An 18542-nucleotide genomic window follows, 5' to 3' on the forward strand; every position below is an offset into this window, starting at 1 on the left:
TGACCAGATCCAAGATCCTGGTTGCCTTTTCCTTGGAGGGCAGTACTGAATAGGGGAGGTGTGTCATTGATGAGAAGTTTGCAATGCTTACTTTATAGTAAAAGATTTTTTTGACTATAGTTTTATAGCCTTCATATTTATTCATTTTTTTTAATTTTTTTTTTTTAACCCTATCTTAAACAGCCTTGGAGCCATTTCCATCCTTCAAGATGCCCCAGCTTGCTGCTTGCCATTATTTAAATTTACCGAGATCTATGAGAAAAAGTACGTATTATGTTCTATAGCTTTTACTACATCTGTTAACTATCTTGGAAAATTAGTTATCATTTGAAAAGGTTTACTTGCAAAGTATCTTTTTTCTTAGGGGCACACCTCTCATTGTTTTCATACCAGATACTAGTGAATATAATCAAAGGGGCCAGACCCAATAGGCAATAACATTTCCCTTACCAAGTGTGCTCAGTTTAACTTGCTGTCCTATGGAGGATTGGCGTCTCGCTTGCTTTTCTAGTTTAAGACTTAAGGGCATTTTCTTCATCAGCTGCTGCTAGATTCAGGGTGAATGTCTGTCTGAAATCCTAGGAGTCTTTGTTGAGACACACAGCTGAATTTTAGCATTCAATTTTATTAAAATTTCACTGACCGCCATGAAGAGGATGTGTTTCTGCAGTGGCACAGCTGGATGCTGCTTTTACAGCACAGAGCTCTGCTAAATATGTCAGGACTGGTTAAAATCTGTGGATTCACATCAAATGCTTATAAACAATGTGCACACACCTCTATTACTGTTTTATCATATTGGAAAACTATAGAGCAGAACTCCTTTCGAGCAAACACAGTGGAGAGTGTTTTATAATAGCAGATGTCAAAAAGTGGGAGGGGTCTCTGGATATAACTTGTCATTGCTTGCACTCAAATGTGAATACTATCTTGATAGCTACAAGTTACCTGCCTTATCGTGGAAACATTGCATGCGATATAGTTTGTATGAAGGATATTCTTATTTACCTATACACTTGCTTTCCAGACCAATTTTGACATGTTAAAACAAGCTCTTTTTCTAGTAAAAAAAAAAAAATTACATGCAACCCCCTAACATTGTAGGGTTTTGTTTTTTGTTCAAAAAAAATTTTTTTATTGACGTTATCTAAGAAAAGAATATGCAAAGCTTATGCACAAGTGACGTGGAAAGACATACAATGAGAAAATAAATGGGGTCATGCAATGCTGCTAAGCATGACCTATGGTAGTAACCGTTTAGCAGAATCAAATTAAACTATGAGAACGCATACCTTTTTTTTTTTCTTTTTTTTTTTATAGTGCAGTTTGGTACATTTGTGTCTAATCTTGTAACTATTAGTAAGGTGCTAACCACATACAGTGAAAGAAACAAGTATTTGATCCCCTGCTGATTTTGAATGTTTGCCCACTCTCAAAGAAATGATCAGTCTAAAAATCGAATGGTAGGTGTATTGTAACACTGAGAGACAGAATAGCAACAAAAAAGTCAGAAGAAATGCATGTCTAACAAATTATGCACTTATTTGCATGTTCATGAGGGAAATAAGTATTTGATCCCCTTCACAAAAGATGACTTGGTACTTGGTGGCAAATCCCTTGTCAATCAGAGGTCAGACATTTCCTATAGTTGGCCACCAGGTTTGCACACATCTCAGGAGGGATTTTGGACCACTCCTCTTGGCAGATCTTCTCCAAGTCATTAAAGTTTGGTGGCTGACGTTTGGCAACTTGAACTTTCAGCTCCCTCCACAGATTTTCAATTGGATTAAGGTCTGGAAACTGGCTAGGCCACTCAAGGACCTTAATGTGCTTCTTCTTGATCCAATCCTTTGTTGCCTTGGCGTGTGTTTTGGGTCATTGTCTTGCTGGAACACCCATCCACAACCCATTTTCAATGCCCTGGCTGAGGGAAGAAGGTTCTCACCCAAGATTTGATGGTACATTACCCCGTCCATCGTCCCTTTGATGCGGTACAGTTGTCCTTTCCCCTTAGCAGAAAAACACCCCCGAAGCAGAATGTTTCCACCACCATGTTTGATAGTTGGGATGGTATTTTTGGGGTCATAGGCAGCATTCCTTTCCTCCAAACACGGCGAGTTGAGTTGATGCCAAAGAGCTTGATTTTGGTCTCATCTGACCATAACACTTTCAACCAGTCCTATGCATCATACAGATGTTAAGTGGCAAATTTCATATGGGTCTGGACATGTGCTTTCTTGAGCAGAGGGACCTTGCAGGCACTGCAGGATTTCAATTCTTGGCGGCGTAGTGTAATACCAATTGTTTTCTTGGTGACTGTGGTCCCAGCTACCTGGAGATCATTGGCAAGATCATTGTGTGTAGTTCTGGGATGATTCCTCACTGTTCTCATGATCATTGACACTCCACGAGGTGAGATCTTGCATGGTGCACCAGACCTAGGGAGACTGACAGTTGTTTTTGTGTTTCTTCCATTTATGTATTTCTTTCAGGTACTTATATAGCGCCGTCCATTTACGCAGCTTTTTATATACCGTGCTTTTCGCTCCATAAGACGCACTTTTTTCCCCCCAAAAAAGGGGGTAAAATGTCAGTGCGTCTTATGGAGTGAATATAAAGCGGCCGGTCCAGTATTTCTGCCGCCACCATGCCAGAATACCGGGCCGGCCGCTCAGCTCTTCTCTCCTGCAGGGCCTTACCTGTTCCTCGCTCCAGCGCTGCACAGTCTTCCCGCGCTGGCTTCTTTGACAGTCGGGTGCCCGCTGCGCTTCGTGAATGGTCCAGTGTTTTCTGGGACACATGACAGGTCCCAGAAGGCGCCGGGCCATTCACAAAGCGCAGCGGGCACCCGGCTGTCACAGAAGCCGGCGCGGGAAGAAGAGGGAAAGACAACTCCGAAAGTGGGAGCGGGTACCTGAAATTCAGGTACCCGCTCCCCCTCCCTCCCCAAAGGTCAGCAGTCTCTGGTCATCCCCTGCACTGTCTGCAGTCTCTGGTCATCCCCTGCACTGTCTGCAGTCTCTGGTCATCCCCTGCACTGTCTGCAGTCTCTGGTCATCCCCTGCACTGTCTGCAGTCTCTGGTCATTCCCTGCACTGTCTGCAGTCTCTGGTCATCTGTACTGTGTCCCTGGTATTTTCCCTGTACCGTGTCCGCAGTCTCTGGTCATCTCCTGTACCGTGTCTGCAGTCTCTGGTCATCTCCTGTACCGTGTCTGCAGTCTCTGGTCATCTCCTGTACCGTGTCTGCAGTCTCTGGTCATCTCCTGTACCGTGTCTGCAGTCCATTGGTTCAGAATATTTTTTTTTTCGTACATACACATACTAGGGCCAATTTAGACAAGAGCCAATTAACCTACCAGCATGTCTTTGGAGTGTGGGAGGAAACCAGAGTACCCGGAGGAAACCCACGCAGGCACAGGGAGAATATGCAAACTCCAGGCAGGTGGCGCCGTGGCTGGAATTTGAACCAACGACCCTAGTACTGCCAGGCGTAAGTGCTAACCATTTAGCCACTGTGCTGCCCAATTTATGAATGATTGCACCAACTGTTGTCACCTTCTCACCAAGCTGCTTGGCCATAGTTTTGTAGCCCGGTCCAGCCTTGTGTAGGTCTACAATCTTGTGCCTGACATCCTTGGACAGCTCTTTGGTCTTTGGAGAGTTTGGAATCTGATTGTTTGCTCCTGTGGACGTCTGTGTGTCTTTTTTTATTTTTGTTTGTGTGTGTGTGTATAACAAAATGAGATTAGCAGCACTCCCTTTAAGAGACTGCTTCTAATCTCAGCTTGTTATCTGTATGAAAGAGACCTGGTAGCAAGAAATCCTGCTGAATGATAGCGGATCAAATACTTATTTCCCTCATGAACATGTAAATCAGTGCATAATTTGTTAAACATGCATTTCTTTTGGATTTTTTGTTGCTATTCTGTCTGTGTTAAAATACACATACCATTCGATTTTTAGACTAATCATTTCTTTGTGAGTGGGCAAACATTCAAAATCAGCAGGGGATCAAATACTTATTTCCTTCACTGTAGCTATTTTGTAACCTCTGCATGACACCTATGAAAGGCGAGAGTTTGTATGTAAGGGTGTATGTAAAAGGAAATTTAGATGTCTGCTGTTCATTCCCAGTTGTCTCAGCCAAAGATGCTGTTGCTTTCAGAGGGTGCCACGTTTGCTGTTTATTAATTGGGAACATTAGTTTAAATTGGGTTTATATATTAAGGTGTTGCAAGATGAGTAATCAGTCAGGGGATGTTGGCTGTTTCCGGGCCGAAGCTATGGCTCGCCTAGTGGCTATAATTCCATAAACTATAGATGCTGTTTGCAAGGATACCCTCGATTCAGGTAGCAGAAGTAATGCTATGCCTGAATTGCAGGTTATAGTGTGCTGGGAAACTCTTGATAAGAATGAGAATACACTTTTACAGAACTTGAAGGCCAGAGAGCAGGACCACCAGATATGTAAGACTGAGCCAGGATTGCCACAGTCTCTCCAACAATTCGGGGAAGTAGACAAGAAGATTTTTAAGTCTTACAGGGGTTTAGTACCATTTGTGTAAGATTTTTACATAATATTCCCAGTGTGTAATGCAGCTTGAGGAGGTCAAAGGCAGCTAAATGCTTTTTGCCATTGTGAACTTTTGTGAGAAATGTGTTTCCCATGTTTGCATGGATGGTGCTTTGTTGGAAAAAGTGCTGTGGTTGAGAAGTTGATATAAAAATGAGGTTCCTTTGCTGTTACATGTAGTAGAATTGAAGTAATTTAAAATATCTGAAGGAATCCAATTTTTGATGAGGGTTTCAAGGATGGACCCTAGTCGAAGATATTGGTAAAAATCAATTTTGGGAAGGTTGTAGCTATGCAAATGAGCGTATGGAGGAATATTCCATTAGATGACCAATGGTGGATATGCCAGCAGACACTCAGGTGGAAAGAGAAGTTATATGTTAGCGGCTCTAAGGGAGTTAACGTAATGATCCTGATTATCTAATGCATATGATTTTAAAGGAGTATGCTATAAATTTTACCAGGTGGAGAGAGCTGCTCTTATAGATGGGTAAGGATAATCAGGGGGTCGTGAGTCCAGTAGAGTGGTGCCTAAAGTGCCTTTCAGTGATGTTTCCAAAAAGGGAGTGTTCAATGGTAGCCCAGAAATTGTCTGGAGTGGGGGACCACCAAAATTTGAGTTGGTCCAAGACTGTCAACTGATATGTTCTGAGTTTTGGAATTCCCATTCCTGCTGCTAATTTAGCCCTGAAAAGGACTTAGGATTTGAATCTGTTTCCTTCCGTCTCATATAAAATGGTTTAGGGTAGTCTGGAACTTTTGTGAAAAAGTAATTGAAAGCGAAATCACAAGTGTTCTAAAGAGGTAGAGTATGGTAGGAAGAGACCTTTTTTGTAACAGTGGCTCTACCTGCCCAAGATAATCAATTTGCTGCTCATGGAAGAAAGGAGAGCATCATAATTTAAGCTGCATATGGAGGTGCTTGGTGAGGATAGTTTGATACCCAAATACTTGATAGTTGAGTGAGGTGCCCACGACAAGCCAGTGGACACTGATGGATTTTTTTCAGGTGTTCAGAGATTGCAATTGATAGCATGGCTGAATTTGTTTAGGACTGTGGTCAGGGACTGTAAAGAAGTCAATGGATCGGTGATGGAAAGAACAACGTTGTCCACATATATAATCTGATTTTATATTCCCCTTCCCCTATTTTAAAGCCAAATATTTTTGGATGCATTTGGATGGCCTGAGCAAGTGGTTCCATTACTAGTGCAAATATCAGAGGAGAGGGGCACCCCTGCCTTGTACCATTTGGATATTGAAAAGGGAGTGGGAAGGATGGCCAAGGTAAAGACCTCAGCTGAAAGGATTAGAGTACAGTACTTTAATGGCGCTATTTATATATACCCCGTAATTCCAAAAGTGTTTAACACTGCATAAAGATCTCTCCGATGCATGCAAACGCTTTTTCCGCGTCCAGGGACAGAAGGAGTGAAGGTGTCCGTGTCTCTTTCTGCCCATTGAAGAAGGTTGAGAGTGCATCTGGTACTGTCTGAAGTTTGGTGGCTCTTAAGACCTTCCTGATCTGGGTGGATCAGGTCTGGAAGTACAGTATCTCACAGAAGTGAGTACACACCTCACATTTTTGTAAATATATTATATCTTTTCATGTGACAACACTGAAGAAATGACACTTTGCTACAATGTAAAGTAGTGAGTGTACAGCTTGTATAATAGTGTACATTTGCTGTCCCCTCAAAATAACGCAACACACAGCCATTAATGTCTAAACCGCTGACAACAAAACTGAGTACACCCCTAAGTGAAAATATCCAAATTGGACCTAAAGTGTCAATATTTTTTGTGGCCACCATTATTTTCCAGCACTGTCTTTAACCCTCTTGGGCATGGAGTTTACCAGAGCTTTACAGGTTGCCACTGGAGTCTTCTTCCACTCCTCCATGACGACATCACATGGTAGCCTCATTTTTGAGGATGTTTTGATTGACCAATTTAATTCAAAACCTTCCAACTCAAATCTGTTGGTGTAGAGCAAGCAATACTCCTTCCGACTTACGCATGCTTCTGTCCATAGAAGCATGGAATTCTCTAGATTTATTGATATCCAGCCCAGCTTTAACAAGTCTGGGGAAGTCTTTCCTTCCTGGAATTTGATAGACAGATGCCAGTCTCAGGCCAGGGAGGAGTGTTCCAGTTCTTCACATTTCAGGGACCATGGTCAATGGTGAAAGCCAAGCTTCCTCATCCACATTCTAGAACTTTTTTTTTTTTTGCAAGAATACCAAATCTGGCTGCATGCAGACAATGCCATGGCTGTGGCATACTCCAACCAAGGGGCAGGGCACTAGGAATCCTGCAGCCTTGAAGGATGCAAGCCATATAATCTCATGATCAAAGAGACACTGGGGATCTCTGCCGTCCATATTCCAGGAGTGGACAAATGGAAGGCAGATACCTCCACTATCACCATGTGGACCAAACAGAATGGGTTCTTCACCCCAACACTTTTGGGGCAAACTGTTGCTAACTGGAAAAGGCATGAATAGAGAACATGAATTTGTCATTGAGGAGCCCTTTTATTTTAGAGAAATTGCAGCTGATGCTGTCAGCTTTTTGTGTGGACACTGTAGAGAATGTTGTTTGCCGAGTCTCTACAATATCTCGTATCTCTTAGCATATGTGCAGGATTATATGGCTAAAAGCATGGTCTGCTGAACCCGCTTATGAAAGGTGCCTTTGTTTTTTGATGGTTAATGCCCATTTTGGGCAATACCTTGATAAATTTAATCAAGGAAATCACTGGGGGGAAAGATGCTGTACCACATAAGAAAAAGCCCATGTTTCCTAATCCCACAACTACTACTTCTGCTTAGTGAAAGGTACCTTTTTGCTATCCCCAGGCATCCACTTCAAAACAAAGGCTTAGAACTTTTTTGTCACAAGCCTTGGCCCACGAAGTCCAAAACAGTACAAAATAGAATTTATATATCAACCCTCTCTGTGCTTCTAAGGTTTTTATTTAAACTTTCACAGTCCCAAAGCCAAAAGGGGGAGTCCACCCAATATTGGACTTTTAATCTTCAAACAGACTTCTTTACTTAACACAATTTCCAAATGGTATTGACAAATCTGTATCGCCTCCTGTCAGGAGGAAATTCTGCTATCCGTAGACATAAGATACCTCTCTACATATCATCCTCCTCCTTCCCTCTCTAATAACGCTTTGTACACTTTTTTGTAGGAATCCAGCACCTCCAGTTTGTAGCAATACCAAAAGGGCTCTCCTCTGCACCCAGCCTGTTCACAAAAGTGCTTGCTCCTCTTTTTGCTTTTCGACAGACCCAGGGCACCTGTGTCACTGGATATTTGGATGACCTTCCAGTGAAGTACTCCTCCCTGGCAATGTTCTCCGCCAAAGTCCAGAAGACTTGGTTCCATGAAAAAGCTTAAACTGGTTAATCAATTTTCCAAAGCCTCTCCTCCAGCCCTCACACTATTAAGTACCTGGCCCAAGTCAAAATCTTTCTTCTACAGAATAATTGCCTCTTTAAGGTCCCACATACAGACACCCCCCCCCCCCCCCTAATCAAAAGGCATCCCTCAGTTTGCGCCTGCATGAAGATTTTGTGCTGAATGGTAGCCTCCTTTTTGGGAAGTCCCCTTTTCCCAGGTTCACACTAGGATTTATCAACTCCATTATCATCACCTCCTGGAACAGAACAGATCAACGTGCTGTGCTTTCATATGTGTCAATTAATAAAAACCTAAAAATGGCACTGAAAAGTATATGCATCTACATTGAAATTTGTTCATACAAAACACATTTATATAACCAGTCCATATATAATTAATACTACTAATATTACATCTAAAGTGCAGAAACACAATACAAATTAGTGCAATGAAGTGCATACAATTTCCAGTGTATAATGAACACAAATTTCCTTTTGTGGTACAACTGTATCCCAAATCTGTACAATAGTGCAAAGATGTCAATTTTCCTTAAAGGATAAGTTCACAGTTTTACACTTTTTTTTTTTTTTTTTTTCAGAAATATGAATTTGTTTCCTCTAAAGCAGTGGTTCTCAACCTTTCTAATGCCGCGACCCCTTAATACAGTTCCTCATGTTGTGGTGACCCCTAACCATAAAATTATTTTCGTTGCTACTTCATAACTGTAATTTTGCAGTGGGAGGACTAGCGCCCCATCACTGATGTCAGTGGGAGGAATAGTGCCCCATCATTGGTGTCAGTGGGAGGAATAGTGCCCAATCATTGGCGTCAGTGGGAGGAATAGTGCCCCATCATTGGTGTCAGTGGGGGGAATAGTGTCCCATCATTGGTATCAGTGGGAGGAATAGTGTCCCATCATTGGTATCAGTGGGAGGAATAGTGTCTCATCATTGGCGTCAGTGGGAGGAATAGTGCCCCATCATTGGTGTCAGTGGGAGGAATAGTGTCCCATCATTGGTGTCAGTGGGAGGAATAGTGTCCCATCATTGGTGTCAGTGGGAGGAATAGTGCCCCATCATTGGTGTCAGTGGGAGGAATAGTGTCCCATCATTGGTGTCAGTGGGAGGAATAGTGTCCCATCATTGGTGTCAGTGGGGGGGAATAGTGCCCCATCATTGGTATCAGTGAGAGGAATAGTGCCCCATCATTGGTGTCAGTGAGAGGAATAGTGCCCCATTATTGGTGTCAGTGGGAGGAATAGTGCCCCATCATTAGTATCAGTGGGAGGAATAGTGCCCCATCATTGGTGTCAGTGGAAGGAATAGTGCCCCATCATTGGTATGAGTGGGAGGAATAGTGCCACATCATTGGTATCAGTGGGAGGAATAGTGCCCCATCATTGGTATGAGTGGGAGGAATAGTGCCCCATCGTTGGTATGAGTGGGAGGAATAGTGCCCCATCGTTGGTATGAGTGGGAGGAATAGTGCCCCATCGTTGGTATGAGTGGGAGGAATAGTGCCCCATCGTTGGTATCAGTGGGAGGAATAGTGCCCCATCGTTGGTGTCAGTGGGGGGAGGAATAGTGCCCCATCGTTGGTGTCAGTGGGGGGAGGAATAGTGCCCCATCGTTGGTGTCAGTGGGGGGAGGAATAGTGCTCCATCGTTGGTGTCAGTGGGGGGAGGAATAGTGCCCCATCGTTGGTGTCAGTGGGGGGAGGAATAGTGCCCCATCGTTGGTGTCAGTGGGGGGAGGAATAGTGCCCCATTGTTGGTGTCAGTGGGGGGAGGAATAGTGCCCCATCGTTGGTGTCAGTGGGGGGAGGAATAGTGCCCCATCGTTGGTATTAGTGACACAAATGATGGGTCACTATTCCTCCCACTGACACCAATGATACTTACCTTGCTGACTCCTGCTCCAGCCTGGGCTCGCTCTCTCTCCCTCTCCCATCTACAGCCTGCATACCTGGCTGCAGCAGCAAAATTTGCACTTACCTGTCAGCTGTCTTCCTTCTCTGGCCTCTCTCTTCACTCGTTCCTGCAGCTCCCTCGATCTTCTTCGATCTCCGCGCGCTGCCGCTCGGCTCCTCCTCTCCAAGCTCCACCTTCTCGCCGGTGATTGGCTGCCTGTGTGCCTCTCCTGAGCTACAGTTCCGGTGGCCAATCAGCGGTGAGGAGGCGGTGACAGGGGCAGCATATCATCCCGCCCACACATCGCCGGAGACAGCAGCGGTGTCTCGGTTCCTAAGACCATCGGACATATGTGTTTTCCGATGGTCTTAGGCGACCCCTGGGAAATGGTCGTTCGACCCCCAAAGGGGTCGCGACCCCCAGGTTGAGAACCGCTGCTCTAAAGCATTGCCATGCAGGTCTCCTGCAGACATGTCCAGTATATCTGCTTTTCTGTAAGGGATGTACAGGCTAGCAGATACTGACAGGAAGATTCAGTTAACTACTACGGTGCCATGGTAGTTCATTAAGAACTACAAGCCGATAGCCACTAAGATTCGCCAAGTTCATTCATTCAAAGCACACCTGGAATGAATGACGCGGCTGTGCAGGCGGAGTCCAGCATGGCCGCGTTTTTTCTTTTTTAAATTGTAACCGCTAGTGGGCAGAAGATCCCCTGCTAGCTTTCACAACAGGGAGGAGCAGGGGCTGGGTTGATCGGAAAATGTAATGTTACACCCGAAATATGGATGTAACATATTAAGAAAGGTGAACTTATTCTTTTAAAATATTCAACACATAATGGGTCAAAGTCCACTATGCTCCAAAATGAGAAACTATGCACCCCACAGTGAAAGAGTGACAACACACTCCTCTGTATAATTGAAAAAAAAGCGATATATCCACTCCAAAAAATATGGATGACTCCCTCCTCTGTGAAATTCACTAGATTCTTTCTTACACACCCTCAATTAGTAATCCACTCGCCCTTTAAATTTGACAATTTAACTAAATCAGATGGTCAAACAGCGCATGTCATGTTCTAATCCATCAATATGTCTTCAATCCCCAGAGCAGTCAGAGTCCACTAGTTACCCTGAATAAAGAGCAATTCTCCACTTTCTATTCAGATCACAGGGGCAATCTCCAGGGAGCCAGAACTTGGTAACATCGTTCCCTAGAGGCTGCTGTGATTTGTGTGCTAAGTGGAGCATTTTTTCTTTGGAACCTTGGAGTGTGTTTGTATACAGTCTAACAATGACAGTGTAGTAGCCAACATTTAACCATCAAAGGGATACCAGAAATCGAGCTGCCCTGAGAGAAATGGGATTGATTCTCATTCCTACTCTCTGCATTCCTTGTGTGGACAATTGGCAGACAAACTATATAAGCTATCAAAGACACAGGGGAGTGGTCTCTACACTCTGAAATCTTCCAGAAATAGTCACCAGTGGGGTATCCAGATGTGGACATCTTGCCTCCTCTAGTCTTTCCAGTGGATGCTCAAGTGGCTCCTTGAACTCTATTCAAGCTGATCTACGCCTTTCCTCTAGTAAATATTTTCTGTTGACTGCTGCCCAAGGTGAAAAAAGATTTCAGTAATTCCCATCACACAGTTGGCGAAGGTGTTACACGGACTTAATGACTCCTACTGGAACAGCTTTGTCTTTCCAAAGATGCAAGGTTTACTGGTACAAGCACCCGCCGCCACCACCACCTTTTTCCATTTCACCCTGCTTCTCAGTCTCTGGCTTTAACAGCATGGCTGATGAAACCCAAGTCCTGAAGGGTAGAATAATATAATATATACAGTGCTCAGCACTGCTCAGCATAAATAATTGCACCCCTTTTGAAAAGTAAGATTTTAACCCCTTCCCACCGATATCACACAAATATGCGGCCTCACAGAACTGGGCTTTTTTCTGTGGGGCCGCATATTTGCGTATCTGTCTTTGTGCTGGGAGTGTGCCACACAGCTCTCACTAAGAGCCCCGGGTCCTGTTCTAACGATCGAGACCCGGGACTCCCGATTCCGGGTCACTTGATCGTTGTGGTAGCCTTTGACTATTACAGTGATCAATCGCTGTACAACCCGCCCCCCCTTGTGTTTTTTTTTTTGTTTTGTTTTTTGTTTTTTTCTTTCTGAATGGAGGAGGGAGTTACATTGCATCTCTCTCCCCTTGCCTAGAGGGGGGGAAAACTGCTAAAAATACCTAGATCAAGATTTGATCTAGGTTCAGTGCCAGGGTTAGTGTTTGGGTCAAGGCCGGGGTCAAAGGTCAGGATTTTTTTTTCTTCTTTAAATTATTATTATTATACAGTGTTTATATAGCGCCAAAGGGTTTGCTCAGCTCTGTACGTTAGCGAGGGGAACAGAACATGAGACAACACAGTACAATACAATACACGAGGGGTTCGAGGGCCCTGCTCTTTTGATCTTACAATCTAGGAGGGAGGGGATAGTGGAACAGATGGAAGTGGCTGTGGGGGATGGAGTGGTTGGAGGAGATTGGTTGGTTGTTAGGTGAGGGTGGGGTAGGCTTCCCTGAAGAGATGGGTTTTCAGGGTGCGCCTAAAGGTGGGGAGGGTAGGCGACAGTCTGATGGATTGGGGTAGGGAGTTCCAGAGGATGGGGGAAGTCCTGCAGTCGGGCATGGGAGGAGGAGACCAGGGAGCTGGTGAGTAGGAGGTCCTGTGAGGAGCGAAGGGCACGGGTAGGGTGGTGCTATGATGCTAATTTATGTTTTGTTTAGACAAATCCTACAATACACTAAGCATTTGTTATTTTTCTAGGTTTGGCAGCAAGCTGATTGTGTCGGACCTGTACAGATTAACAGACACAGTTACTATCCGTGACCAGGGGAGTGGAAGACTGGTCTGTCTGCTACCAAGTTTTCAGGCAAGGCAAAGTCCTTTGGGGTCTTCTCAGTCACATGATGGCTCATCCTCCACCTGCAGTCCTGTGGTATTTGAAGAACTGGAGTACCATGAACCAGTCTGCAGACAGCATTGCACCAATATGAAATACAGGTACATGTGCTTTACAAATTGGCAGTTGGTGTTTCCGAATATTGATTAGTGGTGACCTGCTTGAAATAACCTTCTGCGTAAGCCTTATGTTTTATCAGTTAGTCTTATGTTTTATCAGTTAGTGACATTATAGAATAATTTGATGGCAAGAAGTAGAATGTGTGTATGTTGCCTCAAGTATAGTAAAACTGAAAAGATAACACTTTCTCACCAGAGTTTGGAAAAATGAAGCTCATATATAGGAAAGTCACATTCAGCTCTTCTTTTTTTTTTTTTTTTTTTTTTTTTTTTTGGTTTTTGCTTTTAGAAACTGAAATACTTGCTGTGATTGTAAGGGCCTTAGAAAATTAATAACTCTACCTTTAAAAGCAGCTAGAGAGGTGAGTGGGGACTTATCGTCATTGCAAAATGCCTGCATCGGAGCAGAAACCTGTTTTTCAGGCACTCAGTAAGCAACCTCCCTGACAAAATCAACATTTTTTTGCATCTGTTAAAATCCCTTGGACAACTGCTTTAATACTGCCTTCTCTGCTTTGCCCCTTCTCCAGATCCTATCTTTATCGGAGTTGGTTCCCTTTATGACTGCAAAAAAAGAGGGGTTGTGAAAAGAAATTCACAAAGAAAGTGGCTACATTATGAACAGAATGTGATACTCAGAAAAATTTCCAAAAATTATGCTTTATTACACATACAAATTTGACATATGGGCAATCGCCCTGGTTTACCATCACCTCAGTATGAGACAATACACACAGACCTAAAACCATATAAAATGACACCAGTACCGGTCTAAATGCATGTGCAACAAGGACAATGACTACAAGAGTCTAAAGTCCCTGTAGCACTGGCGCATAGGTGAACACTTCCCAAAGGAGGTGTATACAAAAATTATACCATAGGTATACCATAACACGTGTTATAAATATGTAGACTAAGCTACTACCAGAATGGTTATATCCCAAACAGGGAGTTTCAAAAAATTATACCATAGATATAAATATCACATGTATGCAATGCAGCAAGCACAGTATGCGTCAAAAAAGGCATGCCTCTAGGCCTATACGAGACAAAACATAAATGTCATGTAAATGATGCAACACATTCCTATGCCGGCACAAGTGGTTGGGGCCCATTCATCTGTGATTATTACCAGCTGTTTCCTAGAGCTCTTGAATAAAAATATGCCCCATTTTTTACCAGGATGGAAGGATAGATGCATAAAGCAGCGCACTGCTTGAAATGGTTTCTTCACCACTGCATGTGGACTACATACCACTTTCTGTGAGAAATACATGTGGTATATCTTGTTTCTTATATAAAGCACCATGATGTCCCCATCCTGTAGTGAAACAAACAATATGTGGAAAGTCACTGAAAGAGCTTTCACTCTGTATAGGATATATAGGTCATATATGTCACATAGGACCATATATCTAGTGTCCTGCAACAGTCCACTCACCACCTGTGCAATGGATACCAGGAGAGGAAAGAATATCCTTCATAGGTGCTGCCATACAAGGCCGGGGAGGCCAAGGAACCACCGCTGACATCCGCCGATATACCGCGGGTTCCAGCCTCTTCTCTGCGCCTGTGCTGCCTAGGCTTGCCACATGGCATGTGCAAATGGCTTCCTCCTTGTAGGTCAGCGTGCGTTCCACCTAATGCGCATGACTGGAAGTGACGTATCTGACGTATGATGTCAACGCGTTTCGCCGATGGGCGTATCCCACTCAGCTTCGTCAGGACCAATGAGACAACTGCATTTCAATTTCCTATTTATAGTGGGTTAAGACCCACCCATTTATGCAAAAACTAGCTTGCAGCTATTCCCAATGGAGAGAAAAAAAGGGGGCTAAATACTTAGCACAGCTGCTGGTCATTATTGAATACAATTAAAAAGCAGGCGACTGGAAGTATCAAAGAAAGGAAAGGCTTAGCAATTTTAACAATACATATATAAATCGAAAGACCATAGATTAAATATAATGATCAGTTGAGACATTACCACATTTTCACCAGAAGATGGCAATATTAGTGAAAGAATTACCAGGCCTATTCATTAAATCAAGTTCCTAAAAGTACAATATAAGTTACCACAAAGCCACCACAAGATGGCAATATTGACTAAGGGATCTCATTATGAGTTATTTTATCAAAGATACCCAGATTTCAAATACCCATTTATGGTATAGTCATTCTTGGAGAAAATATACTCAAACTTATGTCATGAGATCATCAATATTGTTCCCAAATGCGAAAAAAGATTAACCTTAATTATTTAGCATATACTCCAACTATTAATAAAAACAAGGAAATGCCATAGGTTAGTCAACATATGGAAATATAAGGGTACATAACTATGTAGATCTATTTATCCAAAAATGTTAAACCACATGTATTTCAACAGGCAGAAGATCTATTGGGATGTGTCTTGTTTTTCTCACAGAAAGTGGTATGTAGTCCACATGCAGTGGTGAAGAAACCATTTCAAGCAGTGCGCTGCTTTATGCATCTATCCTTCCATCCTGGTAAAAAATGGGGCATATTTTTATTCAAGAGCTCTAGGAAACAGCTGGTAATAATCGCAGATGAATGGGCCCCAACCACTTGTGCCGGCATAGGAATGTGTTGCATCGTTTACATGACATTTATGTTTTGTCTCGTATAGGCCTAGAGGCATGCCTTTTTTGACGCATACTGTGCTTGCTGCATTGCATACATGTGATATTTATATCTATGGTATAATTTTTTGAAACTCCCTGTTTGGGATATAACCATTCTGGTAGTAGCTTAGTCTACACATTTATAACACGTGTTATGGTATACCTATGGTATAATTTTTGTATACACCTCCTTTGGGAAGTGTTCACCTATGCGCCAGTGCTACAGGGACTTTAGACTCTTGTAGTCATTGTCCTTGTTGCACATGCATTTAGACCGGTACTGGTGTCATTTTATATGGTTTTAGGTCTGTGTGTATTGTCTCATACTGAGGTGATGGTAAACCAGGGCGATTGCCCATATGTCAAATTTGTATGTGTAATAAAGCATAATTTTTGGAAATTTTTCTGAGTATCACATTCTGTTCATAATGTAGCCGCTTTCTTTGTGAATTTCTTTTCACAACCCCTCTTTTTTTGCATGCCTTTTTTGGCTACTGAATGGAGACCATTTACTGGGTGATACGGTAATTTATTGTACGACCTCTTAATAACTATCTTTAACAAATGTCCCTTTATGACTGCCCTGCTCTATAGCTGCTTAGATCACTTCTATATGAAAGCTTATTGCCTGCTGAAAATTTTGATACTGAGATGATGCATGCCGGTGCAGTCATCATCCTGGTATAACTGTTTCAATCTGAGGACATACGGGTAAAGGGGTTGAAGTGGTTAAAGTAGGAATATTTTGCATTTCAACTTGTGGTGCTTTTTGCTGGTACAATTGTTTGCTTCAGTGGGGACATAATGAGCCAGTAGCTGATATGTGATCATTCGTGTGAAGCCTTATGTTGCCTGGAGCAGCATGTGATGTGATATATCGGACTTCCCAAGTGATTGGGAAGTGATTTGGAGGTGTGATGGTGTGCTGAGGAAAGTGTAGTTACTCCCTGGGATGTGCGTTCTTAGAGCTACATGTTCATGTTTCCACTGCACACTGTCCAAGATAAGACTTGAGAGATGCTATTGAAAAACCTGGCTCATGTTTGTAATCCTTGCCATTCAGCTGGGAGAGCGGATGAATGTTGGGTCTCTCTGGGGTCACACCCAACCTGTTGAGTCGGAGTGGCCTCAGGGAAGATTTAGTCCTTTTTTTCTTTTTTTTTTTTTTTTTTTTTTTTTACTTTAGCCACTTTACTTTGAGCCCAGAACTTGAGAGACAGAGGTCTCTGACTCAGTAATTCCCACACTTTTTAAAAAGCTCACGTTAAAATCCTGCAAGGTTTACCATCAAACATGGAAGGCTTATTTTTTTACATGAGGAAAGTAGATTACATCCCAGTACATACTCCACGATACGTGTCCTGACCTTTCTGCAATTGGGTCAGGATTAATATTTGGCCCCAAATATCATAGGGCATTTCAGGCCTTGCAATGTTATTTCAAAGACCCCTAGCCTCCCATTGTTTGTTTTAACACCCATGTACATACAGCTCCTCTTGTTCAGCCACTTGAGGCTCCATGGGATTTGAACATTGTTCTCTTAGCTCTTCAAAAAATTCCCTTTAAACCCATCAGAGAAATCCCTCTTTCTACGCTCTCCACAGTTGCCTTCCTCCTTGTCATCACATCTAAAGGGCATTTATCGAAGCTGGCAGTTTTGTCTTCTACAGAACCCTGTTTGGTTCTACTAATAAAAAAGATAGTATTAAGGTCTACAGCCTCTTTTTTTTTAAGATGGTTTCTTATTTTCACCTCAGCCAAGAAGTTATTCTTCCACCTCTGTCTGACCCTAGTACACGGGGAGAAAATTTCCCTTCACTGCCTGAGTGTATTTTGTGCTGTACTGGTTTCCTTTCAGCCACTGCTTCCATTATTTTTCCTGTTGGCCCCCCTGTAAAGAAGAAACAGCTTTTCACTTCACCGTTTCTTAGTGGCCCAGACAGATCATTGCCCAGACAGATCAAGGTTCATTGTACTAGGTAAGTGAGTGCCTCTTTGGCATTAGTCAATGGTTTCCCAGATTTTTAAGGCTGCCACCCTATCTTCCGCTTATACATTTAAATCTTAGATTTACCAAGTGTTTTTTCAAGTCTCATTTATGTCTGCTTCAGGCGTATTAGGGTCCTCTTGCCTCATGTGGTACTGTTTTTGTTATATGGGCCTTTTAAGGGTTTTGTTACCGCTCTCTCTCACTTGGTCTTCGTACCTAGAGGGAATGTACCTGCAAATGGAGTGTTAACTCCTATTATTCCCTTGGTGAACTCTGTCTGGATTTCTCCCTCTCCTTGCTCCCACGAGTTCTTGTGAACCCCAAGGGAGTTCTTTCCCCTTTTTAAGGTACACTTTTCCACTATATTTGTGTCTATGGAGGATTTTGTGATCACTGTCTCAGCTAATCAAAGGTAGCCATGTATTCATGCAGTTTATACAGAGCGCACCCAGCAGGCACATATGTTAGTAACACACCATGAAAGGAGTGCTTAACCAAACTGACAATAAAATTAGACCCTCAGAGTCCAGAGTTAAAATAGTCAGTTTTATTAAATGCTTAAAAGCAATGGGTTACATGCAAAGGATCTTGTGCAGCAGGGTTTAACATATGTTTAGTAAAGGAAATGGTTAATTTGGGTAAGCTTGATTCAAACAAACAATTTAAAGACACAGTAAGCATGGAGTTACTCTTTAAGTGCCATTAAGAGTCATATCTCTACTCTAGCGGTCCTCTTTGAGAGGCCTTTGGCTTCTCCAACATTAGTGAGAGCCTTTTTTAGAGGTTCACATATTTTCTTCCTTTGTCCTCTGACACTAGGAACGTAAACTTGGTTTTGTAGGTCCTCCAGAAAGTGCCAGCTGAACCTATTTAGGAATATCTCAACTTCCTGTTCTTATTCAGAACATTGCCTTCTTTGTGA

The 18542-nt window shown here is 42.9% G+C and overlaps 1 protein-coding gene across 6 annotated transcripts in view; it reads left to right on the top strand.

The window, feature by feature from the left end:
• The window catches only part of MARF1 (meiosis regulator and mRNA stability factor 1), a 243654-nt gene that overhangs the window by 105216 nt on the left and 119896 nt on the right, over positions 1-18542 (top strand). For all 6 annotated transcript variants that reach the window (XR_016312994.1, XM_089679093.1, XM_089679095.1 and 3 more), the window contains 2 exons: positions 184-264; positions 12731-12967. Coding sequence is in view for 5 of the 6 variants with exons in the window: in XM_089679093.1 (XP_089535219.1) it covers positions 184-264; positions 12731-12967 (318 nt within the window). In the remaining variant the exon portion in view is untranslated. The remainder of the gene's footprint in view (positions 1-183; positions 265-12730; positions 12968-18542) is intronic.

Source organism: Staurois parvus, unplaced genomic scaffold (assembly GCF_062004578.1).
Source record: "Staurois parvus isolate SC_StPar_1 unplaced genomic scaffold, SC_StPar_1.0 ptg000217l, whole genome shotgun sequence".
Lineage (NCBI taxonomy): Eukaryota > Metazoa > Chordata > Amphibia > Anura > Ranidae > Staurois > Staurois parvus.